Source organism: Myxine glutinosa, chromosome 10, assembly GCF_964187855.1.
Source record: "Myxine glutinosa chromosome 10, kmMyxGlut1.1, whole genome shotgun sequence".
Lineage (NCBI taxonomy): Eukaryota > Metazoa > Chordata > Myxini > Myxiniformes > Myxinidae > Myxine > Myxine glutinosa.
The window spans coordinates 129,785,914-129,813,822 of record NC_136270.1 but is presented as its reverse complement, the minus strand read 5'-3'; the positions used below and the strand labels follow the sequence as shown (position 1 = coordinate 129,813,822).

Genomic DNA, 27,909 nt, shown 5'->3' with positions numbered 1-27,909 from the left:
GTTGCTTTCTCCACTGAAATCATTTTATTGGCTTAAATGAGGTAACAACTTTGTGCCGTAACGTTCAAATACTGTACTTTACATTTTGAAACGAGACGTTCCAAGTTTCGCTTCCTGGAAGATATTTAGGTACAAAAAATTATTGCAAACAAATCTCCAAAACTTTAGTTGCAAGATGTAAGCAATGTCTCACCACAACTCACAACTATTCCTTTGCTGTTTACCCACACTATTTTAAAACGGTGAATACAAGGTTGCATTATTTATTTATCGCGCTTTGGCTAACGTGTCCCAACATTTTGTCAAGTTGCAGCGGCAGAAAGTAGCTGAGGAAGTGGAAAAAGTCTTGAGCATGGTTGTTTTCGTCCACAACTGGTTTGAAGCACATCACCGCTTTCGAGCCGGTATGCTCATCATTCGAAAGTTTGAGCGACAATACAAATGTCAACCGTGGTCTGACCGCAGATCTATTCTCCACCAGCAGTCTCTCTGTGATTCTGGCCTCCTCCTGGAGACTCTCTGGAATATATGAACTGCTGCTTCCTCCAGCTAGTTTTCCTTCCTCCACCATCGACCCTCCATCTTGAGCCTCCTTTGCCGGCCCTCCGATGGATTTACCTTTGAGTTGCCGTTTTATCTTGCGTCTTCCCAACCAAATTGCACCAGGCACAGTGCAGTACCACTCGGTTGCTGAGTTGCTGATGTCTGTTCGAAGACGCTTTGCTTGATTCTTTCTGTCATTTTCCGTTTGTTTCCTTTTTGTGCCCGAGGTAGTCTCTGCACATGTTTCTGGAACTTCATGAGGCTCAAAGCGAATGGACTTTTGCTCTTCACCTGTTACTGATGAAGCTTCATGCTGAAGTGATTTTCCTTCCTCCCCAAGACTTGTTATTTGGCACTCACAATGGAGCACGTGTGTGAAGATTTCACACAGGCCGTGGCGCAACATGCTAAACAAGCGTGGCCGCAGATCCCAAGCCATCCCCGTCTCTCCTTTGATATGGAGCGTTTCTGCTTTGATGGGAACTTCGATAACTGTGTCACCATCGGTGCTTGTGTCAGCGGGTGAACCCAATGGTGAGGCTTCATTTTCACTGGGTGCGGTAAACAACCGTGTCACCCCCCAAGTCTTGCCCTTTGCCGACTTGCGCTGGAATTGTAGGCTACGGCAATACTTGGCGGCGGCATCGCATTCCTGGCGGAATCGCCGTGCAGCCCGCTCATTCACGTTTCCAGCCACGTTGTGGAAAGTCTCAAAGGGATCCTGAATGGTTATTGCAGAAAAGCGTAACGACAAATGAGATGCATCGCCGATACCACCTCGAAAAGAGGTTCTGGGCAGTGCAGTTCCATCCTCCAGAGAGATCACCATGTTTGTGAAGTCAAAATCTCCGTAAAATTTGAAGAATCCTGAGAGAAGTGTACCTGGACATGAGCGTAAAGTGCACAAACATGAGGTTCTTCGCCAGGATGTTGCTTGCTTCCTAAGTTGTTGGGAATAAATCCAAAGCAGGTAGTAATATGCTTTACAGTTTAACAAAAGGAAAATGCTACGCCTAAGTGCTCACGTAGATCGTCGGTATTCTTGCTCCTCTCAACTTTTGTTGTGTCTGCAACGAAGGTGCAGTTGTATCCATCTACGATGCACTGTTCTTTCCCTGCAGGCCACAAAAGCGCTCATTACATAGGTATGCAGTTTGGAATACCTGCACTACAAATCTGATTTTTGAAGGTGAACACTGAAAAGAGGGTGAGAGGTACCAATGAGTTGTCTGACGTGGTACTGCCTCCCCTTCCCCACACCCTTAAACTGTCCCCATACATTCCCATTCCTTTTTGCTAAGACATCGTATAATTGATTATTATTTTTAAAATTAAGATTGGTTGATGTGAACTCTCTGTACATGAAAAAGCTCCCATTCAGTAAGAACGAACAGCACCAAACCTGCAAGGTTGCGTAATCGCTGAAGGCTGGGAAGCACTGGTGGATCTGTCCGCTGAAGAAAATGCAGCAGTAGGAGTGTCAGCGCATAGTTGTTCAACAATGGGCCACCACCAAATGGGTTTCCTAGATACAGAACAACCACAAGTAAGAACCCTCCGTTCCCCTTTTATGTATGCGATAAAGGTGAAACACCATGTCCTGCATACGTACTATGTAGATATATATGCATGACAGTAAACGTACTCGAGGTTGTAACAGCACCGTTTAAGACTAGTCAACCATGGCTGCCGCCTCAATATTTCAACTGACAGAGCGCTGACATCGGGTTGATCTTCCGCCTCATCGTCGCCCAAGACTTGCCACAACCTCCCCCTTGCCCCCACCCCCTTTCCTCTCCTCTCAGCTTGCAGGTTCCTCTTTTATTGATATTTATATTATAATCACAACCACGTTTTTGTTTGTACAGGTCACAACTTTAATTGTTATCACTTTGACCTCTGCCACCGAAGGTGGCCGGACGTTATGTTTTCACCCCTGTTTGTCTGCCTGTGCGCAGGAAAACTCAAAAGGTTATGGACAGATTTAGATGAAACTTGGTGGACAAGTTGGGTGTGTGGCGAGGGCAAATCGATTACATTTTGGTGAAGATCTGTATCCAGATCTGGATATGAATGTTTTGAAGGGATTCTTCTCCATTGAGAGGCAGGGCCAAAATTGATATATATATATATATATTGTTACGGTCCGCGGTTAAGGATGTTGTTTGCCGAGCGGAGGCACCGCGGCCTAACAGTTTCCCCGATTCACCCGACGTTGGCCGTATCGCGCCACAGCTATTCAATATGGAAAAGACTAAAACGACGGATGTGAAGAAAAGGAAGAAGAAGAAGACAAAAGGTTAAAAATACTACTAAATTTATTTACTATGTCCAGGCTCAAAGAAACCAAGGAGGAGGAAAGATAATAAAATAATATACAGAAGCTTTTAGAGACACAGTGAAAATCGCTAGCTTATCTAAACAGACTTAATTAATACCCAGGACAGAACAAACGAAGACGACTCACACGGGGAATGATGATAGGAATGGCAGGTGGATGTTTTGAGGGAGAGGGAGGTCCAACGGGTCCTGCAGCACGATCGGCTCGTTGGGCAGCCGCCATTCCTTCGCGGCCCTGCTCCAAACTGCCGTCCAGGCCCCAAGCGGCTGTCGAGTGTTGTTGCTGCTGTGGACGCTGCTGCTGGCGAGCAAGGCGACGAATAGCAGGCTTTGTGCTTCCCTGGATGATCTCCTTTGAACAAGAATCGCTGCTGGATGATCTCCCTCCTCTCTCTTGGACCTCACAACCCAGCTCAGCCTTGGACCTCACAACTCAGCTCTCTCTTGGACCTCACAACTCAGCTCTCTCTTGGACCCTTTTACTCAGCTCTCCTCTGACGACCCAGCTCTTTTCTTTGCACCTCACCACGCAGCTCCGCCCTGGTCACTCTTGCGCGCGCGCTTTTATAGCGCCTCCGGCCTTCAGGACACGCCCATCGGTGTGCTCACCTCGGCCCTGGTTGGTCGCGTGACCCTCTGGCTCCGCCCTTGATGACGACGGGTGGGCACGCCTTTCTTCCCCAACCCAAGCACATGTTCAATGGCGGCAATTGTAGTTGGCAATGCGAATGGCAATTGACGAAAGGGGAAATGGAGGTTTTGGGAATGGGAATGAAGGATGAAGGGAATCTATCTTTTTCACTTGGTGCAATGGAGTGTCATTCTAATGGAAGACAAGGCCTTACCCTAAAACACATAATAAGGATATAAACTACTGAACAAGGGTATTATAGTGTCCTTCAATGGATGCTTTATGGAATTAACTACCGGGACGCCTTTTTAACCTTTACACAACACTGGAGGCAGGAGGGGCCAGACTCGAGCAATAATAATAATAAAGCACACCATAAAAAAAATACAATCCTCATATCCGCAACAATATATATATATATACACACACACACACACACACACACACACACACACACACACACACATATATATATATATATATATACATACATACATACACACACAGTCACGTGAAAAAGTAAGTACACCCCATGTAATGTTTTGACTTTTTCAACATATTTCAACATACAGCTATTTGATCTTCATTTCAACAATATTGATAGATAAAGGTGATATAATATAACAAATATCATGAAACGTTTACATTTTGTAGTCCATTGTATAATTTAAATAAACATAAATGCAAATTTCGCAAGTGGAAAAAGTAAGTACACCCCTACATTTATCACTACTTCAAATACATAAAATTATAATCAGGTGCACCAGCTCAGATGCAAATGATAATAACATCATTAGAGAGGATCTTGGAGGAACCTGTCTTATTTAAACCTCAGACATTTAGTTTGGTTTGCTCTTTGTTGTTGAAGTGTGCGGTGTCACCATGCCTAGATCAAAAGAGCTCTCCGAGGCCTTCAGAAAGAAGGTTATAGATGCCGACGAGTCTGGGGAGGGATTTAAAAAGATCTCCAAACAATTTGAAATCAATCATTCGACTGTCCGAAAGATCATCTACAAGTGGAGAAGATTCCAAACAACTGCCAACTTGTTCAGACCAGGCCGCCCCAGCAAGTTCAGCCCAAGAGCAGACTGCAAGATGCTGAAAGAAGTCTCTAAGAACTCCAGAATGTCATCACGGGACCTACAGGTAGCTCTTGCCACTGTTGATGTCAAAGTGCACGAGTCTACAATTAGAAAGAGGCTGCACAAATTTGATCCACATGGGAGGTGTGCCAGGAGGAAACCTTTGCTGTCCAGAAAGAACATCAGGGCAAGACTAAAGTTTGTCAATGAACACCTAGGCAAAGACCAGCACTTCAGGAACAATGTGCTCTGGACAAATGAGTCAAAGGTGGAGCTATTTGGACACAGTACCAGAAGACATGTTTCGCGAAAACCAAAGACAGCATTTGACCACAAGAACCTGATACCAACTGTAAAGCATGGTGGTGGAAATATTATGGTTTGGGGCAGCTTTGCTGCATGAGGGCCTGGGCAGCTCACCATCATAGAATCCACTATGAATTCTTCATTGTACCAGAGGGTGCTTGAGGATAATGTGAGGACATCTGTCGGAAAGTTGAAGCTCAACCGAAGGTGGACCTTGCAACATGACAATAACCCTAAACATACCAGTAAATCCACCAAGGAATGGCTGAAAAGAAAGAAATGGAGTGTTCTGGAATGGCCAAGTCAAAACCCGGATCTAAATCCCATCGAGATGTTGTGGGGGGATTTGAAACGAGCTGTGCATACAAGAAACCCCTCAAACATCGCACAGCTGAAAGAATTCTGCATGGAGGAGAGGGCAAAAATTTCTCCCAGTCGATGTCAGAGACTGGTAGACAGTTATAAGAAACGCTTACTTGAGGTTGTTCCTGCCAAAGGGGGCAATATCACCTATTAGAGCCAAGGGTGTACTTACTTTTTCCACATGCAAAATTTGCATTTATGTTTATTTAAATTATACAATGGCCTACAAAATGTAAATGTTTCATGATATTTGTTATATTATATTATTATATCACATTTATCTATCAATATTGTTGAAATGAAGATCAAATAGCTGTATGTTGAAAAAGTTGAAAAAGTCAAAACTTTACATGGGGTGTACTTACTTTTTCACGTGACTGTATATATATATATATATATATATATATATATATATATATATATATATATATATATATATATATATATATATATATATATATATATATATATATATGTATGTATATATATATATATATATATATATATATATATATATATATATATATATATATATATATATATATATATATATATATATATATATTGTTGCGGTTTTCAGAATAAAGAATGACCCCCTCGTAGGTAGTTGCACCACAACATGTAGCCTCGCTTTAGTTGTTATTTCTTATTAAATGTAAGTGTAGTCTCCTTTCCTGTGTTAGTATGCGTTGAGCAGGCCAGTAAGTGTAGGCCTCGATTGGGCGAGAATGCCATGTGCTATGCCTAGAATATCAGTGATGACTCCATCTACATCTCGCTGTCTGATAATATGGACCAACTTCTATCTACCCATCCCAACTCTCTCTTCCTCATATGTGGTGATTTCAACTGTCACCATGCCAGTTGGCTGAGGGTGGGTACCACTCTCACCAGCCATGGCTCTTCAGCAAAGGACTTCTGTGACTCACTGGGACTGACACAATCTGTCAATTTCCCAACCCGGATCTCAGTCAACGGAGAATCTTCTCTTCTGGACTTCTGGACTTCTTCGGCTCTTCTGATCATGTGCTTGTTGAAGTGGACATCTCTCTGACCATTTTCAGAGAGCCTCCTCAGCATCGACGAGTCTGGCATTTCACTCAGGCCAACTGGCACGGTCTTCAAGCAGCCATCAATCATCTGGACTGGTCTCCCATCTCTACTGCCTCTGACATCAACTCATCCTGGGAATTTTTCCAAAGTAAATTGCTCTCTCTCATGCACAGATTTATCCCTTCTCGTCTTCAGTTGTCATACCCTTCCTCCCGTCCATGGTACATGGAATCTTGTGGTGAGGCTATTGCCCAGAAACAACTTGCTTTCGTCTCCTGGAAAGCAAATCCAACGGAAGGAAATCTCATTTCCTTTCACAAAGCCCGAAACAAGTGTGTATATATATATATATATATATATATGTATGTATAATATATATATGTATGTATATATATATATATATATGTATATATATATATATATATATATATATATATACACAAAGAATTAAGTTAAGCACCCCTACACAACGAATTAAGGTAAGCACCCCCTAATATATATTCTTTGTGTATATGTATACATTGGCATATATTCTAAGGTATGTGAGATCAAATAATGATCGGTATGACATTAGCAATTATCCATTGATGAAATTGAGTGATCAAAGTGAAAAAAAGTGATTGGTTGAGTCAGTGATCCGATCACGTGGGTCCTACACACGTTATTGACGCAAAGATCGCTAGAGGTCTTCTCAGAACAATGACTGTACATTAGAAAACATAAACGTCATCCACACTGTCCGTGATGGACCTATAGCTCCATACTTAAATTGAGGTGAAAATATGCCTAAAATTCCCAAAAAATTTCACCTTAAATTATTCAGAATAAAATATTGAAAACGGCATGATTGTTATGTTTTTATGTGACCATAATATCACTTCTCCAGAAAATATAGCAATATCATGGGTATATTACACTGTTTTGACGACAACAAACTTGTAATGTGCGAGGTTGTAAAAAAACGGGGGGGGTGCTTAACTTAATTCTTTGTGTATATATATATATATATATATATATATATATATGTATATATATATATACAGTGGTACCTCGGCTTACGAGTGCCCCAACGTACGAGTTTTTCGGGATACGAGCCGTCGCTCGGGCGGTTTGTTGCTTTGGGATACGAGCCGAGATCCGATGTACGAGCTCAAAAAATTTATTTTTTTGAATTTTCCGGTTGTGGCTTCCGGTTCCGGTCACGCGGTTATCTTGCCGTGAAAGCATCTCTGCTTGGATATAAAACACGCAATCGTCGAAATACATGAGCGAGGAATCTCCTTGCTCCAGCCGGTGACGTCATCGGCGGGGATCCCCGCCTCCAGAGTGGCTGGTCACGTGACCGCCAAAGCGTGTCGCGCGTGCGGGTATAATGAGCTACACCTGTGGATCACGTGACCACGGAAGCACGCCTCGCTTGAGAGGCATGGCTTTCGGTTTGCGTTTTGCTTTATAAGGCGCGATAAATGGGCTTTTGAGTGTTAGCGGTTCATGGCGTTGACGGTTCATGGCGGTTCATGGCGGTTGACGGTTCATGACGGTTCATGGCGTTGACGGTCAAAAACCCATTACATCAATTTTACCAGGCACTGTACAGTAAGTACAGTGGACACCAAATGCACGGTGGAAGGAAGGCAAATGCAACAGGTGCCATCCTCTGACGTACCATTACAGGTACAGGTACAGTACACGTGAGCACAGAGCAAAAGTTCACTGAAACCGAGATTAAGAAAAAAGAAAAAACACCTCGTGGTCCGTGCTCGATATCCGAGTTTCAATCTTTTCAAACACATGATGCTCTCGGTCACGGTATCTCCTGCGAGCTGCTTCTCCTTCAACCACACAAACAACAACTTCTCCATATCTTCATGGATAGAGGTCCGGAGCTTTGAAATAATCGTAACGCCCTTGGCTGGCGTTATAGCCTTTATGGACTCCTTCTGCTTCAAAATCGTACATATCGTAGAAGGAGTACGATCGTACTGCCTCGCCAAGTCGACAACACGCACACCTCACCTGGCATGCTCTTCTCCTCTGCTTAATAAAACCAGTTTATTTCTTTACATTCTCTTGTATTATGTACAGTATATACGAGGTCGTGCTTGTTTATACATTATTTGTTATTTATAAAGTACATTTTTGTTATTTAAAAGCACCTAACAAAAAAAATTGGTGTTTTTTTTTTGAGGCTGGAACGGATTAATAGCATTTCAATGCATTTGAATGGGAAAATTTGCTTTGACTTACGAGCGATTTGGCTTACGAGCTCCGTCACGGAACGGATTAAACTCGTAAGCCGAGGTACCACTGTATATACATATATATATATATATATATATATATATATAATACATTTATTTTATATAGCGCTTTTCAAGAAGCCCAAAGACGCTTTGACAGAGTACAAAAAACAAGTGCAAAAAGACAAAAATAGTCAGAGTTTTTGAGAAAGCAGAAAATCTGCTTTTTGAAAAGGGGAAGATCAGAAGTGTTTGGAAAGACATGTGAAGGTAAAGAGTTCCAGAGTTTGGCAGTGGAGGGGAAGAAACAAACATCATAACGGCGCACCCTTGAATTGCCAATGGCCACACAATAATCATGCGATGTAGTGGCTTGTCGAGTATTCCCTGGTCTCCCTAATGGCGTAGGTATACAGGCAGCAAGTTCTTGGGAGCAGATACCGAAGTAATATCTGCAGAAAAGAGAAAGAGCCAACTTTGCGACGTAATTTGAGCGGGTCAAGTTTTGAGGTCAGATTGGGAGAGTTGATAAGTCGAATTACTTTTAATTCAATTCTGTCCAGTAAGTATGTGGAACTAGAACCTCCCCAGATGTGAGAACAGTACTCTATACAAGGATGAATCAATCCTTTATATAGTTGAAGCAACTGTTGAGAGAAGAATCTTTGACATCTGAACAGGACTCCTCGTTTCTTCGAGGCAGATTTAGCTATTTGTGTCATGTGTGGATTCCAGGATAGATTTGAAGTTCGGGTAATACCTAGTAGGTTTATTGTATCACATGGTGTAATTGTGGAACTTTCAAAGGAGATTGGAGAGATGAGAGGAGTTTTGGAGAGAGAGATGGGAAGAAATTGAGTTTTAGAAGCATTAAAGTAAACCTGATTACATTTGCTCCACTGGGAAATTGTATCCAAATCCGAATTTAAAGAGGTGGTTGTAATAAAACGAGATGCAGATCGATTGAGGGAAGATGGAGCAGATGGGCAAAACATGGAGGAATGCAACGTTGAGTCATCAGCATATGAGTGCATTTGGTTATTTGTAGAAGAAAGAAGGTCATGGATAAAAAGGAAGGAAGAGCGTTGGAGACAGAAGAGAACCCTGAGGGACACCGTTGTTGATCGGGAAGGAGGGAGATGTTGAGCCACGGACAATTACAGAGATAGAGCGGTCAGAGAAAAAGCTCTATGAAAGAGCAGAGTGAAGGAGGAAAGCCGAAAGAGGGAAGCTTGGATATCAGACCCCGATGCCAAACTCTGTCAAAGGCTTTTGAGATATAGCACAATATCTCAAAAAGTTATGGACGGATTATGACAAAACTTGGTGGATAAGTTGGTTAGTTGACAAGAACAAGCCAATTAGATTTTGGTTCAGGTCCGAAACCAGATCCGGCCTATCCGTGGGATATGAAATGTAAATTGTTCAGCCTGGCGGAGGTATGCGCTCTACCGAGTGACGTTCTAATTTACATTGATGTATTTAGTCATTTTAAGTGCGTGCTCTGTGTTTGTCTTACATGGAGGAATGTCGGCTTTGTGCTTCCTGTCATTTGCGTACAGTAATTCATCAAACAGTATTCCCAAATGTTTATTTCCATTGTCATTTTAATTAAACACAAGCTTGTGGAGATTCTCTTGCTCTGCCAATTGTAGGAACATCAAGTTAGTGGCAAATATTTTGGCAGAGGGGGGGGGGGGGGGGGTAACATGATTCCTTGCACCTCACGATGAAATTTGACCAATGACCGTTAGGATATTCAAGGGGATGGAGGAGATGATTGGGCCGAACGTGTTTCTCGCATGCTTTCCCCATATGCTCGACACTCGACAAAATAAAAACAGGAAATTCCCTTCCATGTTAAACATTCACACCACTTTGATCACGACAGCTTCATACCAGGAAGCCCTTTAATGGGGATATTACCTGCCAGCTGTTTTTGTTTGGCCCAGTAGCGGATGGCGTACACAAGAGGACGTATTCGCTCATCGAGATCTGTGCAGAAATGCAGAAACTTGGTGTTGTGAAGAGCTAACCTAAGGAGGAACGTGGTAAACACGGTGAGGTGGGAAACCGAGATATAAAAACCACAATTCGTGGTTTAAAAAACACAAAAACCTAGCTCTTTCACGAGCCTCGATTCAGTATACAAAAAAAAAAAAAAAAAATGAATTGTTACTCCGAGTTTGGAAAATAACAGCAGAATGTTCTTGCTTTCAGATGAAATGAAGCCTTCGTGTTTGGTTTGAAGAAATGGAACTTTTTAAAAAGAGCTACTATCTAAGACTCGTGGAGAAGTTCAACCATGAAATAGTCAGGTTCACAATGTTTTTTCGTTCAAAAATTTTGGAGATTAGGAAATCTGTACATTTTTGGAATATTCAGAGCATGAGGAATCCGAAAATCAATGTTGGCATTTGCACAGACACCTGCATGGCCGCCATTTTGGATTTTCAAAATGGCCGCCATAAAATACATAATTTGCGCTATCTCGGCTTCGAGTCAACCTCGAATCTTATTTAAATATGCTAATTCTATGTTTTCTGGGTCAAGAAAACCATTGGTGGGATCATTAGACTTCTAATACGAACACTTGCTTCACTTTTAGGACTTTCCAGATGTTAGTGATACAAAAAATATTCCGCTCACATCTTCCGACCTATAAACTTGTAAAAGCATATTACTGAAAGGTATAGACCTAGTAGATCCTGTGGATAGGACTTATCGTTCAATCTGATACCAACAAGGCTGCTTTCTTGCTTTATAAACCCATACCTATAACTTCAAAGGACTTGCAATATCATGTAATACAGTTATATCACAAATATAAAGACAATGGTTTTCAATGACCTTTGTTTATTGCTTTTCTAGAATCCTGGGCACTATTTTGAGGCCTCTATTGGATTCCTTGACCCAGAAAACATAGGATTAGCATATTTAATTAAGTTTCTAGGTTGACTAGAAGCCGAGATCGCGCAAAATATGTATTTTATGGCGGCCATTTTGAAAATCCAAAATGGCGGCCATGCAGGTGTCTGTGCAAATGCCAACATTGATTTTCGGATTCCCCATGCTCTGATGATTCCAAAAATGTACAGGTTTGCTAATCTCCCAAAATTTTGAACGAAATTATATTTGTTAACATAGTGAACCTGACTAAAAGACCCACTCCTCGAAAGCAACCGGTCTCTCTGAGTCCCGACAGGTGTTTGCACCTGCTCAAGTGGTTTGGGGTTGCGGATCGTTTCAGGAAGTGCGTACAAGTCACGCTTTAGCCTGTAGTAGATAACTATGATTTTCTGCTATCGCTATGAATTTTTTGGTGTTTTCTCAATCATCAAATTTTATACACGAAGTAACTTCTTCCAATTCGTCCGTGGATGTAATGGTGCTCCAAAGCATCTCGCCTTATCCAATGAATACAACCTTGATAGTGTTAGATTTGATACCTCAAGCAAGTGCTCATTTAAACAGGTAGATTTTACACAAATGCAATCTGTTGTTGGAGTGTAAGAAAACGACTGCGTACAAAGTATCAGCAATGCAGCAAACACGAGTTAACCACCTGGATCGGCCACTTACCTGTTGTTAACTGATATGTCACACCGTACACACGATTCCCGGTGGGTAAACTTGACAACCGGAAGTCGAGCTGACGGCACAGCTTGCACATTATGCACCCCCGGTACGCACTTCCGCAGTACCGTAACCACAAGCTCCAACAGCTCCGCAGGTGATGCTCCTGCAAGCTCCATGTCCGAGAGCAGAGAGTCCACTGAACGGGAATCCTCGGTTTCCTCGTCCATCGTTTCCACCACGTCGTCCTCTCCTTCGTCACATTTGCTACCCTCTCTCTCCGTTTCCTCTAAATCCTCGGGACTTGTTAGTTTCTCCTTCTTTTTCATCGGTTTTCCCAGAGTCTGTTGAAACAACCCAGTGCTATATGTTGCATATTCTGCTATGAATTTGCAAGTGGCACCGGCTTTGACGGCAATACAATTTATTATTACTGGCGCTAGGTAACAAAAAGCTACATATAATCGAACAAACAGTTTCAATTGGAGCACCTTGACGCCATTAGAGCATTCAAATTGCATCAGATGTGGCAATAAATGTGAATTGTTACTCCGGCTTGCCAGCTCGATAACAGAAGACGCCATTTGCATTTTTGCCGACTTCATGCCTACCCCATTTAGAATCCCGTGTGGGCACGGGCAACTTGCTTGTTTAAACAATGCATCAAATCACACCAATGCGATGAAGATAGTGACAGGAGGACCATCACATGACAATGGAAAACAATTCAATAACTCCAAAACGCCAATTGTAATAATAAATACCAGGTTCACCTCAGTCTTTCTGCCTTGAAATGATGAGCATGCGTCAAGGTCCAGTAGGAGGTCCATATCACAGCCCCGCAGGCCAAAGCCGTTCATGGATGAGCCAAATGCAGAGACAACGCAACCTGAGACGGCGTAGGTGAGAGGACATGCACAGTGATGGTGGATTTCCTGCAATTCAAAATCATTGAGCATCATCTCCTGAAAATGATGTTCCACAAGTCCTGCATCCCACCTGGAAAGAACTCGCAGAAGACCTCCTGTAGGAGACAGACGAGCAAACATCGCAGGTGCTTTTCACTCTCTTGCAGTTCCAGCACTTCCACCAACTTGACCATCTGTTCATCTACCTGGAAACATGCCAGAGTTGGAGAAAACAATCAGACTGGATGGATGTCGCACCATCCTCTCATTAAGTCGACACTTTCATTGGAGCAGTGATGCCAACGCTGCGGGGTGAAAAAACTGGGCTCATTCAAAAACAAGCAGAAGGTAAAAAGGCCTTGAACTGAAGCTATAAAAGCAAAGTTTGTAGTAAATGTTGTCATCACAGGGGCGGTTTTACAAACACACTGAGAACACAGAAACAGGAGAAGAGCTTGATGATGCTTGGGAGAATAGTGGATGGAATCGACAGGATGGTGATCGGAATATGCTGACCGCCATCGGAAGCAGGTAGCTCACATTCCGGGCGTTGACGCTTTCGTCGGAGCAAAAGAGGGAGTGGATAGGGGTGAAGGTTTCATAGAGGGAGACGTCAGGCCTTGTGGCACAAACCCAGAAGATATTCCAGTAAGGCTTCCCTCCGAGCAATCTCATATATCAGCAGGACTCAAACATTGAAACAATTGATTATCTTGCAGAGGAAGAGTCCATCATTGAATGTGGGATGAGTGTGTGTCGTGTGCGAGTAAATGACACCGAACATAATGACACAGGTGGGCCTTAAGTGATGTTAAACGTAATGAGAGGATGTAGTGCTCATGTTGGTGATATTGAACGAGTGGTGAGGGTGCAGTCCTCATGTTGGTGATACTAGGACGTGCCCGTACGTGGGTGCCCGTTCCTTGGTGCGGCCCAGCATCTAGTCGAGACCCAGTCACCCAGGCCGATCACCCATTCCGACCCCAAATTCCTCATCGACGATAACTAAACAATATATTATATGAATCGCACCGTACATACCTCCTTCTAGATCTTGTTCTTGTCTTGATATACTCACTCAGGCTCACTCTATCACGACTGAGTCCTCCCAGCTCCTCCAAATGGCGCCCGCTACGCCTCGAATTCACATCGGCCACGCCTATGCAACAACGTGTTCTGTGATTGGCTGGCCTACCCCGCAACCTGTTCTGTGATTAGTTTGGTAAATAAATCGCCATAGCTCGGTAACTACTTCTCCGATTAATATGAAACCTTGAAAAGGCACATCCTCAGGTCCCCAGCAATATATCTGGCAAGTTTCAATTAGATCGGACCCGTGGTTGTCGAGAAACAGCGGTCACAGACAAACACACAAACACACACACACACACACACACACACACACACACACACACACACACACACACACACACACACACAGATTACTGGAATTATAGATAGATCAATCGAGTGGTGAGGGTGCAGTCCTCATGTTGGTGATATTGAACGAGTGGTGAGGGTGCAGTCCTCATGTTGGTGATATTGAACGAGTGGTGAGGGTGCAGTCCTCATGTTGGTGATATTGAACGAGTGGTGAGGGTGCAGTCCTCATGTTGGTGATATCAATCGAGTGGTGAGGGTGCAGTCCTCATGTTGGTGATATTGAACGAGTGGTGAGGGTGCAGTCCTCATGTTGGTGATATTGAACGAGTGGTGAGGGTGCAGTCCTCATGTTGGTGATATTGAACGAGTGGTGAGGGTGCAGTCCTCATGTTGGTGATATTGAACGAGTGGTGCGGGTGCAATCCTCATGCTGCGGCCAAAATTGAGTGCTGACATATAATGCACAGTATTTCATACTGACCTCAGAAATGTAAATGTATTATGTAGATATCTCTGAAACGACACATACTTTACATGTTATCTTACTCGAAGTTTCTGCCCAAATTCATTGTCAAATTTTCCACCAATTGTGGTAATTCCATCTGGGATGGAATCACTCCGCCATGGATTGTTGTGAATGGTTTGCAATTTCTTGATTAAAAACTGTCATTTGGATTACTCATTAATTACTGGAATTACTGCAGCTTTGTGTGTTCTACAATTAACTAAACTTTATTTACTATCAAAATTGGTTTCCTTTTAAGGTTTGTTATCACATGAACAATGAACATTATATTTCACTCCTTTCCATCTAAAAAATTAGTCTTTTTATATTTATGATCTACAAATTCACAGAAAAGACACGTATGAATCTCGATCCTCACTGCTATCCTTGGCACACCCAATGGCTTTCCACATCATGTGAGCGCTTATGATGAATCAACAGTCACTATTCACAAATTCCGATTACACCCAAATAAATGTCAATTTGTTTATACTTCCACACATTGTGATTGGGTGAGCTGCTCAATGGCTTAAAAAGCTGCCTCAAAGGGATTCCTGACGACAAAAGGGATTCCAACCCTGGTGTTGGGCAAGCGGCTAGGGTGCCAGCTTAGGATCCTAGGATCCTGGGTTCGAATCCCGGTCAATCGCTGAATTAACGCCAGGGGGTTGACTCAGCCTGTCATCCTTCCGAGGTCGGCAAATTGAGTACCAGTTCACTGGTAATTCCCTGTTTGTCGTAAAAAGGCGACAAAAAGGGTTGGCGTCAGGAAGGGCATCCGGCCGTAAAACATTGCTTCAAAAAGGGGACCAAAAAACAACAACAACCACGGTCCCCGAAAAAGGCCAACCCCCGCTTGCGGGAAAAAAAATGGCCTCTAAAGGTGGTTTATAAATGAAACATGGATGTAGAACATGCTCTGACGATAAATTACACGTGGATGTAGAACATGCAACAACACAACAACATGCATTTTAAGGCCATTTTCCCTGCTAGAGCGGGGGTTAGCCTTGCGGTCCCCATGACAATCTTCTCCATCTTGCCCTATTTTCTGCATCTCCCCTTGTTAACCGCCTTGCCCGCATTTCTTCTTCCACCATCTTTAGCCAAGTCTTTCTCGGTCTTCCCCGTCCTCTACTTCCTTCTACATTCATTTGCATCATTCTTCTCAACCAGTCACTTTCATCCTTCCTCAACACATGACCAAACCATCTCAACCTGTTCCTCTTCACAGCATCAATCACAGGCTCTACTCCCATCATCTTTCGCAATTCATCATTTGTCTTCCTCTCTCTCAACGATACTCTGCAAATCCACCGAACCATTCGCATTTCCACCCTTTCCAACCTTCGTTGCTGCTCGACGTTCATTACCTATGTCTCGCTCCCATAAATCGTAACACTTCTCACACATGCAGCAAACACCTTTCCCTTCAGTTTCAACGACACTCCCCTCCTCATCAGCACGCCACACAGTTCCCGAAACTTCTTCCATGCACATCTCACTCGAGCAACCGTTGCCGAGTCTGATCCACCTTCTCCATTCAGCATGTCTCCGAGGTAGCAAAATGTTTTCACACCTTCCAGCTTCACGCCGTGTCCACGATCCAACTCAACATTTCCTCCATCTGCAGCTCCCTCTGTGCACACCTTACATTTGAATGTAGCTGCCACACTGGTTAATGACCCTCTCAGACCACTGCATTTTTGATGAACCCACTCAGCGCATATTGTACATTGAATGGAGTTCACTCTGACACCCTTCCTGCACACAGCACATGGCCACTTCCCAGTTCTTTCCACCTCACCACATGCTTTACCACTTGCCATCACCTTCGTCTTTCCGATATTCACCTTCAGACCTTTTGTCTCCATATATTCCTTCCACTTGTTCATCTTTTCCTTCAGTCCATCCATACTTTCCACAATCAACATCAGATCATCTGCATACAACAACTCCCACGGTAAACCCTCCTTTATGTTCTGAGCCAGCACCTCCATCACAGCGACAAATAGTAGTGGACTTAGTACCGACCCCTGATGCACTCCCACCTTCACCTCAAACTCACCACTGTTCCCGTCCTTCGTCCTTACAGCTGTGCGTGCTCTTTTGTACATTGCCATCACTACTCTGATCAACCATTCCTCCACTCCTAACTTCCTCAATGCCCATGTCAATACTTCGCGTGGAACCCTATTGAATGCTTTCTCCAGATCAACAAACCCAAGAAACAACTTCTTCCTCTTCTCCATGTACTTCTCCTGCAACTGCCTCACAATAAAGAGCGCGTCTGTCGTTCCTCTTCCTGGCATAAATCCAAACTGCATTTCGTCGATCTTCACCTTCTTCCTTATCCTCCTCTCCAACACCCTTTCCAATACCTTCATTCCATGCTCCAATAACTTTATCACTCGGTACGAGCCACACTCCAGAGGGTCACCTTTCCCCTTGTATAGAGGGACGAGGGTACTCAGTTCCCAATCCACTGGAATGCGGCCTTCTTTCACCACCAGATTACAGATCTGTCATTCTCTTCACACCCCAACTTCCTGCTGCCTTTAACATATCTCCCACAACTCCCGTTGGCCCTCCGGCTTTTCCACTCTTCATTGCTTTTATCGCTTCCTCAACTTCCTTCTCAGTTATCTTCTCTGCGGGTCCTAAAACTGGGTTACTCTCTATGTTGCCATCCCATTCATTCTCTGTATTCAACAGCATTTCCATACATCTTTTCCATCTTCCTTTAGTTCCATCTGGGTCCACAACGATTTGTCCCACTTCATCCTTCAAGCAACTCACCCCCATCACATCACACCTCTCTTTCGCTATCTGCTTTGCAATCCTGAATACCGCTCTCTGACCCTCTTCCGAATCCAAGCGTTCTCCGAACATTTTCCTACATGCCTCCTGGCTTTGCTACCTCTTTCTTTGCAGCCTTCTTGGCTGCCTTATAACTTTCATGCTCTGCTTTTTCTGCTCCCGTACCCTTCGCCTTCTGCCACTCCTTGAACTTCTTCCTCTTCTCGTCAATCCTCTTTCCAACTTCATCATCCCACCACCATGTTTCCGAGTGCCTCGGTGGTCCTTTTGTCCATCCACATACCTCACCAACGGCTCCCAACAGACTATCTTTCATTGACATCCAACCACTTTCAAGCTCAACCACATCATCCTCTACCTGACTCAGCCTTTCTTTTAATGCCTCCCTTACTGTCACCTCTTTCAACCTCCACACCTTCATTCTCGGTTGGTACTTACCCCGCAGAGCTCTCTTCGCACCTTTCACCCTTACGTCGCAGACAACCAAGTGGTGCTGTGAAACAGCCTCCTCCCCCGGGATCACCTTTGTGTCCCGGAGGTGCCCCCTATCTCGCCTACGCACCATCAGGTAGTCAACGGTTGTCGTCGACCCACCTGACGTGTATGTAACAAGCTTATTATCCTCTTTCTGGAACTGAGTATTACAAATCAACAAATCAGCTCCATCAGCAAACTCCAAAATCATTTCACCTTCTCCATTTCTCACACCATATCCGTAACCCCCATGAACTCCCTCAAAACCGTCCATACTCCTTCCCACATGTCCATTTAGGTCTCCTCCTACCACAACAACTTCTTCATCTTTCACGTTTTCCATCAGCTTCTCTATCGCACACCAGAACTTGTCCTTCTCTTCATCGCTCCGACCAACCTGCGGAGCATATCTCGAGATGACGTTCACCAAGAGCTTTCCAATCATCATTTTCACCATCATCAACCTATCACTCACTCTAGTCACACTCACCACACTGTCTACAAACTCCTCAGAAAACAGGACACCAACACCATTCACACCCTCCGGGCACCCTTGCCACACAAACTTGTATTTCTGTCCCTGCCCTCCCTTCACCATTCTCACACCACTTTTTTTTTTTTTTTTTGTATACAAGATCGAGGCTCGTGAAAGAGCGAACATTAATCACACAGAAAGACAAACCGACACATAAAACATATAACATCGGGAGCGGTAGACAAGATGGGGAGAGAGGGGGAAGGACACAAACACAACATTTGAGAGCAGGGACCGAGACACTTCCCTTCCATCTCGTCTCCTGCACACAACATATGTCCACTCTTCTTCTGACCAATACTTCCACCACTTCTCCTGATCTCCCTGTCATTGTCCCTGCATTCCATGTCCCAAACCTCAGAAACCGATCTCCATGTCGGGCATCAGACGTTTCGTCGTCATAAATGGAGTGATTTCCACCCTTGCTTCGATCGGGTTCCCCACCTTGAGTTTTGACGAGAGGGAGTGGGGTCACCCACGGGGTACTTCGGGCTGTACCCTGCCCATATGTAGTTGTAATTGTCATGGTTCTCTTTTTGAGGCAATGTTTTTTATGGCTGGATGCCCTTCCTGACGCCAACCCTTTTAGTCGCCTCTTACAACACGCAGGGATACGGTGTACCTATTCTAAACCGGGGTACACACAGGTAAACCGGATGTGGAATATGCACTGACGATAAATGATACATGGATGTGGAATATGCGCCGACGATAAATGATACATGGATGTGGAACATGCGCCAACGATAAATGATACATGGATGTGGAACATGCGCTGACGATAAATGATACATGGATGTGGGATATGCGCCGACGATAAATGATACATGGATGTGGAACATGCGCTGACGATGAGTGATACATGGATGTGGAATATGCGCCGACGATAAATGATACATGGATGTGGAACATGCGTTGACGATAAATGATACATGGATGTGGGATACGCGCTGACGATAAATGATACATGGATGTGGGATATGCGCTGACGATGAGTGATACATGGATGTAGAACATGCACTGACGATAAATGATACTCAGGTCGGTAAACTGTCATCAACCTGTCATCTCAACCTGTCATCCTTCTCAGATCGGTAAAATGAGTACCAGCTTACTGCGAAGAATGAACCATTCAAGCATCCTGCGTCAGTGGCGACCTGTCCAGGATTGCGCCGCTTAGCCAAGGAGAAACAGCCTCAGCAGCCCTATCCAGCTAAAGACACGAAATGAGTGCTTGTTATTACTGGCAGGATTTTGTTTGGTCTCCATGGTTGAGGCTCATGGAAGAGATGGAGGAGAATGACATATGTGGGTGAACAAGCTGCACACAAGTTGAATGAAACAACAAGAAGAGGAAGTGAAAAGGGGAATGAAACAGGAAATGAACAAAGCACCCGACAACTAACAAACAAAAAGGCGGTGAGGGAGAGTGGAAAAAACAAAACCCAATAACCTGGAAAAAGGGAGTACTTGGGAATGGGGTCATTTAGTGGTAAAATAGATCATGAGTATGGATGGGGGAAGACCTGAGGTAGTGGTGAACAGCCCTGTAAATCACGCTAACACCTGGCTGGGTTAAACATTGAAGTGGAAATAAAAGGTGGCTGGGAGTCGAGTAAGAGGGTGTTGTAATCAAAATGTTTTAGCAAGGCCTTGGCGATGTAATTGTTTGCGAGATGAGAGTAACAGCAAGCAAGGTAAGTGAAGGAGCGCTCTCTGCACCTGCGGTGCGCTTTGGAGTATGGGTAGCTGGGGGAGGGGAAGAGTGCATGTTAACACCTGATCTAGTGCTCCTCAAACTTGTTTGATAGCGTGTGATTGATATGAGTGGACAGTGGAAACATTCAGGTGAAGCCAAGTGACATCCTTACACTCTCCTGTTGCATAAGCAGAGGCCTTAGGTGTTCCAGAGATGTCGGTCCGATCACAGGTCGCTGCGAGTTTGACTGGCAGTGAAAGTCCTTGTGTTCGCGTGGTTTAACAGAGACATGCTTCCCATCGAGGCGGTGCTCTCCAGCTGCCAACACACGTCGTACACTTTCCACGTCAGCCAACCGAACAATGGCATAAGCACCCTGCAAAAGATGGAATACTGTCAAATGCAATGGAAGGAAATTCCTGAAATGAACTCCTTATCAACAGTACAGAATGAAGGGACCAAACTCACTTTGTCTTTATCCATTATGACTGCATCGACAGGCCCAAAGGATTGAAAGTAGTTGGTCAGCTGCTCCTCCATGACGCCTTTCTTGAAACCGCCAACAAACACGCTCCGCTCTTCCTGTTCGAAGCGGCTTGAACGAAGTTGGGAGCGATGCTTGTGCTTCTTCCCCTTGATGTGTTCATCCAGAGTGCTCTCTGCAAACAATCACAACACAAGAACTTGCCTTGCAAAACACAGAGGACAGTGGCTGTTGGGTTATCGAGGTTCATCTTCACTTCATTCTCCACCCGGTATGTCGGCTGTTCACTATAACGGAGGAGAAAGGCCGGTGGCGAGACCTTATTCGTCAAGCGCAAAAATAGTTTGAAACAGTTTTCCAAGTCATCACCGTGCATTTCATCACAATGACACAGATCATTTTTGTTCGTTTTGCACCTCGTCCAAAATGGCGGTCGACCAGCGAAGCGAACGGGCCGGGATGAAGCGACACCGTGGAAAAACCATCAGTTTGGTGTTTTTGAAGGAAAGGTAAAATGTGCGTCTCATTCGCTTTCAGTTCAAATGTTCATCCAAGGGAACGAAACCCCCCCCGCCCCCACCTTTGTTTTGACTTTTTAAATTTTAAAAGCACATTTCGCATCCACTGCTTGTTTTGGGTTTGTTTTTGTTTTTTTACACATTATCTAACGCTCATAGTGGAGCTGACAAACAACGCCCGTAGTGGAGCTGACAAACAACGCTCATAGTGGAGCTGACAAACAACGCCCGTAGTGGAGCTGATTCACAACGCTCGTAGTGGAGCTGACTCACAATGCTCGTAGTGGAGCTGACAAACAACGCCCGTAGTGGAGCTGACTCATAATGCCCGTAGTGGAGCTGACCCACAATGCTCGTAGTGGAGCTGACACATAATGCTCGTAGTGGAGCTGACTCACAATGCTCGTAGTGGAGCTGACAAACAACGCCCGTAGTGGAGCTAACTCACAACACCCGTAGTGGAGCTGATTCACAACGCCCGTAGTGGAGGTGACACACACCGCTCGTAGTGGAGCTGATTCACAATGCCCGTAGTGGAGCTGACACAATGCTCGTAGTGGAGCTGACACATAATGCTCGTAGTGGAGCTGATTCACAACGCTCGTAGTGGAGGTGACACACCACGGTGTACAAACCACTGATCTCTGTACTAACTGGCCTAACGTCATCGTTATGGACTAACGTAACTAACCCTAAACCCTAACTAACCCTAACGTAAAGTCGTCTATGCCTAACGGCAACTGGTCAAGTGGTCCTGAAGCCACCGGAAGCGCTCCATCCATCATATTCTTTCTCCCACAACACAGAAAATTCCATTTCCGTCAATGTTTGCATTTGCACAGCACTCACCGGGGTATTTCCTCAGGAGGATGGAACCCATAGGGATTGTCGGTGCTGTTAACCTTTTAAATGCTGAACGTCGACAAGGAAACAGCACAGACCATTTTTAAAGGCTTGGTCCGACTCGGGGTTTGAACAACCAACGTCCTTGGCTCGGTGCGGAAGCTCAAGCTCCTTTGCAATAATGGCGAGATTTTGATGGAATGCAATGACGCTGCAGCCCCCACGTCATCAAAAGAACAGTAATACAAGACCTAAGACGTATTCGACCCGTGGTTTTGTCGGTACATGCGATTCATTTATTTGGTGACAAATAAGTCGATAACTTTGTTGATTTTCATCAACACGGTTTCCCTCCGTACACGGCATACATACACAGTGAGGTCTTCCCTCCATACACGGCATACTTACACAGTGAGGTCTTCCCTCCGTACACGGCATACATACACAGTGAGGTCTTCCCTCCATACACGGCATACATACACAGTGAGGTCTTCCCTCCATACACAGCATACATACACAGTGAGGTCTTCCCTCCATACACAGCATACATACACAGTGAGGTCTTCCCTCCATACACGGCATACATACACAGTGAGGTCTTCCCTCCATACACGGCATACATACACAGTGAGGTCTTCCCTCCATACACGGCATACTTACACAGTGAGGTCTTCCCTCCATACACGGCATACATACACAGTGAGGTCTTCCCTCCATACACAGCATACATACACAGTGAGGTCTTCCCTCCATACACGGCATACATACACAGTGAGGTCTTCCCTCCGTACACAGCATACATACACAGTGAGGTCTTCCCTCCATACACAGCATACATACACAGTGAGGTCTTCCCTCCATACACGGCATACTTACACAGTGAGGTCTTCCCTCCGTACACGGCATACTTACACAGTGAGGTCTTCCCTCCGTACACGGCATACATACACAGTGAGGTCTTCCCTCCGTACACAGCATACATACACAGTGAGGTCTTCCCTCTATACACAGCATACATACACAGTGAGGTCTTCCCTCCATACACGGCATACTTACACAGTGAGGTCTTCCCTCCGTACACGGCATACTTACACAGTGAGGTCTTCCCTCCATACACGGCATACATACACAGTGAGGTCTTCCCTCCATACACGGCATACATACACAGTGAGGTCTTCCATCCATACACGGCATACATACACAGTGAGGTCTTCCATCCATACACGGCATACTTACACAGTGAGGTCTTCCCTCCATACACGGCATACTTACACAGTGAGGTCTTCCCTCCATACATGGCGGCATACTTACACAGTGAGGTCTTCCCTCCATACACGGCATACTTACACAGTGAGGTCTTCCCTCCATACACGGCATACTTACACAGTGAGGTCTTCCCTCCATACATGGCATACATACACAGTGAGGTCTTCCCTCCGTACACAGCATACATACACAGTGAGGTCTTCCCTCCATACACGGCATACATACACAGTGAGGTCTTCCCTCCGTACACAGCATACATACACAGTGAGGTCTTCCCTCCATACACAGCATACATACACAGTGAGGTCTTCCCTCCATACACGGCATACTTACACAGTGAGGTCTTCCCTCCGTACACGGCATACTTACACAGTGAGGTCTTCCCTCCGTACACGGCATACATACACAGTGAGGTCTTCCCTCCGTACACAGCATACATACACAGTGAGGTCTTCCCTCCATACACAGCATACATACACAGTGAGGTCTTCCCTCCATACACGGCATACTTACACAGTGAGGTCTTCCCTCCGTACACGGCATACTTACACAGTGAGGTCTTCCCTCCATACACGGCATACATACACAGTGAGGTCTTCCCTCCATACACGGCATACATACACAGTGAGGTCTTCCATCCATACACGGCATACATACACAGTGAGGTCTTCCATCCATACACGGCATACTTACACAGTGAGGTCTTCCCTCCATACACGGCATACTTACACAGTGAGGTCTTCCCTCCATACATGGCGGCATACTTACACAGTGAGGTCTTCCCTCCATACACGGCATACTTACACAGTGAGGTCTTCCCTCCATACACGGCATACTTACACAGTGAGGTCTTCCCTCCATACATGGCATACATACACAGTGAGGTCTTCCCTCCGTACACAGCATACATACACAGTGAGGTCTTCCCTCCATACACGGCATACATACACAGTGAGGTCTTCCCTCCATACATGGCATACATACACAGTGAGGTCTTCCCTCCATACACAGCATACATACACAGTGAGGTCTTCCCTCCATACACAGCATACATACACAGTGAGGTCTTCCCTCCATACACAGCATACATACACAGTGAGGTCTTCCCTCCATACACGGCATACTTACAGTGAGGTCTTCCCTCCATACACGGCATACTTACACAGTGAGGTCTTCCCTCCATACACGGCATACTTACACAGTGAGGTCTTCCCTCCATACACGGCATACTTACACAGTGAGGTCTTCCCTCCGTACACGGCATACATACACAGTGAGGTCTTCCCTCCATACACGGCATACTTACACAGTGAGGTCTTCCCTCCATACACGGCATACTTACACAGTGAGGTCTTCCCTCCATACACGGCATACTTACACAGTGAGGTCTTCCCTCCATACACGGCATACATACACAGTGAGGTCTTCCCTCCGTACACGGCATACATACACAGTGAGGTCTTCCCTCCATACACGGCATACATACACAGTGAGGTCTTCCATCCATACACGGCATACATACACAGTGAGGTCTTCCATCCATATAGGCCACAGGGCGTACGTACATAGTGAGGTCTTCCCTTCATATAGGCCACAGGGCGTATGTACAAAGTGAGGTCTTCCCTTCATATAGGCCACAGGGCGTACGTACATAGTGAGGTCTTCCATTCATATAGGCTACAGGGCGTACGTACACAGTGAGGTCTTCCCTTCATATAGGCCACAGGGCGTACATAGACCCATTAGTGTTAACTCGGTGTTCCTGCTTTTTCATTGTTCCCTCCATACACGGTGTACGTACATAGTGAGGTCTTCCCTTCATATAGGCCACAGGGCGTACGTACATAGTGAGGTCTTCCCTTCGTATAGGCCATAGGGCGTACGTACAGTGAGGTCTTCCCTCCATACACGGCGTACTTACATAGTGAGGTCTTCCCTTCATATAGGCCATCGGGCGTACGTACAAAGTGAGGTCTTCCCTCCATACACGGCATACGTACATAGTGAGGTCTTCCCTTCATATAGGCCATAGGGCGTACGTACATAGTGAGGTCTTCCATTCATATAGGCCACAGGGCGTACGTATATAGCAGAGGTCTTCCATTCATATAGGCCACAGGGCGTACGTACATAGTGGAGGTCTTCCCTCTGTCCGAAACAAATGGCCACACCATTCCGAGCAACCGAGCTCCGAGAAGCCGGCTGGCCCTGGATGCGTTTTCGCTTGAAAACTCTGTGGAAAGGCCTTGCTCTAACCCATTAGTGTTAACTCGGTGTTCCTGCTTTTTCATTGTTCCCTGTATTGACATTCTGTGTTAAAGGACGAGTATTGTGCACAATCGTGGGAATGGGAAAATGTTGAATGAAAGTTTGTAAATGATGAATTAACTGATGGGTTTCATCGAATCCAATAACCCTGTGATTCCCACTGATTCCCTGTGAAATGCTCAATGCAAAATCATATCTGACATTATGTGATGTTGCACTCAATTTGACGGAGCAATTATGACATAATTAATTGATATTTCCCCCTTTTTATAACTAAATGATGTATAATAAACCACAGCAAGCTGGTACTCAATTAGCCGACCTCAGAAGGATGACAGGCAAAGTCAACCCCCCTGGCGTGGATTCAGCGATCGAATTCAGCGATTCGAACCCAGGATCCGAGGATCCCAAGCCGGCACCCGAACCGCTAAGCCAACACCAGGCTACATTAAATACCAGGAACACAGTCTGACTTTTCACCAGGTACATTAAACTCGTTTTTAGCTCACCTGGACTTTGTTGGTCAGGTGAGCTTATGCGATTGAGCAGTGTGCGTAGGTGAGCGAGTGAGTGAATGAGTGATCTTTAACCTGGTCATGGACTAGTGGTAAATTAAATAAATGACCACATCAACCCCACCTCACAGGTAACCGTCCCCAGGGCCCCAGAAACTATTGTGGTTGGATGGGACATCACGTGACATGGTGGTATACCTGCACCACATAGTCATACCTGGAGGTTTAATGAACACGCCGTGCGGTTCTTGGGCCACGTGGTCACAAAGGGTCGGTCGGTCGCACCTTTACCTTTGAACCACTAGAGGGCGTGGTTTGATTAAATCATGGTCACATGAGAAAGCTTCACCGCCATCATAGTTCCGGGCAAAATTGCATCTGAAACGAACCTGAAATACTCGAAAGGTGTCAGAAAAATGCACTTGCTACCTGATGACTCCATGTTTGTCTTTAAGGGTTCCACCTGATACTCCAGTGCTGTATTTAAAAAAAAACAAAAAAAAACAGGGTTTTTTTTATACAGCACTGGATGGAGTATCAGGTGGAACCCTTAAAGACAAACATGGAGTCATCAGGTAGCAAGTGCATTTTTCTGACACCTTTCGAGTATTTCAGGTTCGTTTCAGATGCAATTTTGCCCGGAACTATGATGGCGGCGAAGCTTTCTCATGTGACCATGATTTAATCAAACGACGCCCTCTAGTGGTTCAAAGGTAAAGGTGCGACCGACCGACCCTTTGTGACCACGTGGCCCAAGAACCGCACGGCGTGTTCATTAAACCTCCAGGTATGACTATGTGGTGCAGGTATACCACCATGTCACGTGATGTCCCATCCAACCACAATAGTTTCTGGGGCCGTGGGGACGGTTACCTGTGAGGTGAGGTTGATGGGACTAGTTGTGAACGAAGAAATAAATAAATACGAGTGAATTATCCGAATTATTGTGTTCGAAATAATGGGGAAGTTTACAGTTTGGAACATGACGAGATACATCAGCACGTGTGGAGACGCCATGACGGTTCGGGGATCGCCAAATCCACTGATTTAACACGCGACACAGACGAGAGAAATGCAAGTGTGGACGGACAAGACTGGGAGGTCGTCCCGCACACATCGACACGGCAAACGACACGAACGCGAATCAATGTCCGCCAGACATAAACCACAAAACGCACTGTTTGGAACTTCCACGTGGCAAAGCGCGCAGAAAAAACGTCCCTGGGCCAAGGTTTGTACGTCTCCATGTTTCACGGGAACAGCTTCGTCCATCCCGCGCGATCGAGCTCCCTCCAACTTTCGAAAATCAAAGTCGCCCTCAGGTCGATTCGCTTTGATTATCAATGGTCAGTTGTGTCCTTTAACGCCTCTAAGGCGTCAGCACTATTTATTAAGAGTTGGAGCCGGTTTGTTGTCCTTGTCGATGTGAAATGGGACAAGAACGAAGAAGCCGCGTGTAAAAGTGCGTTTTGATATAGTTATTATAAATGTGTATTTATGTTCTTTTCTGGGTAAAAGTGCGGTTTGATATATTTATGTGTAAATGTGTATTCGTAT

The 27,909-nt window shown here is 45.0% G+C and overlaps 1 protein-coding gene across 2 annotated transcripts; it reads right to left on the bottom strand.

Annotated features, from left to right (window-relative positions):
- Position 1: 1 nt before the first annotated feature.
- On the bottom strand, positions 2–27,666 carry TUT1 (terminal uridylyl transferase 1, U6 snRNA-specific). 2 transcript variants are annotated; one of them, XM_068126063.2, is made up of 10 exons: positions 27,531–27,666; positions 20,927–21,117; positions 20,631–20,834; positions 13,134–13,248; positions 12,908–13,023; positions 12,141–12,478; positions 10,485–10,594; positions 1,946–2,068; positions 1,569–1,658; positions 2–1,425 (listed from the first exon to the last, which is right to left on the bottom strand). In XM_068126063.2, the coding sequence occupies exons 1-10, from the start codon at positions 27,622–27,624 to the stop codon at positions 260–262; spliced, it is 2,547 nt and encodes an 848-aa protein (XP_067982164.2). In that variant the 5' UTR covers positions 27,625–27,666; the 3' UTR covers positions 2–259. The 2 variants fall into 2 exon arrangements, with proteins under 2 accessions (XP_067982164.2, XP_067982165.2); XM_068126064.2 differs by lacking the exon at positions 27,531–27,666 and adding an exon at positions 22,310–22,483.
- Positions 27,667–27,909: the final 243 nt, after the last annotated feature.

What these genes read in the sequence shown, in the direction of transcription:
- TUT1 (XM_068126063.2), bottom strand. Translation starts at nt 27,624, where the DNA reads ATGGACGAAGCTGTTCCCGTGAAACATGGAGACGTACAAACCTTGGCC. An exon ending in GACATATCAGTTAACAACAG is followed by an intron (nt 10,595 to 12,140) that starts GTAAGTGGCCGA and finishes GTTCCTCCTTAG; the next exon opens with GTTAGCTCTTCACAACACCA. An exon ending in GCGATTACGCAACCTTGCAG is followed by an intron (nt 1,659 to 1,945) that starts GTTTGGTGCTGT and finishes TGTGGCCTGCAG; the next exon opens with GGAAAGAACAGTGCATCGTA.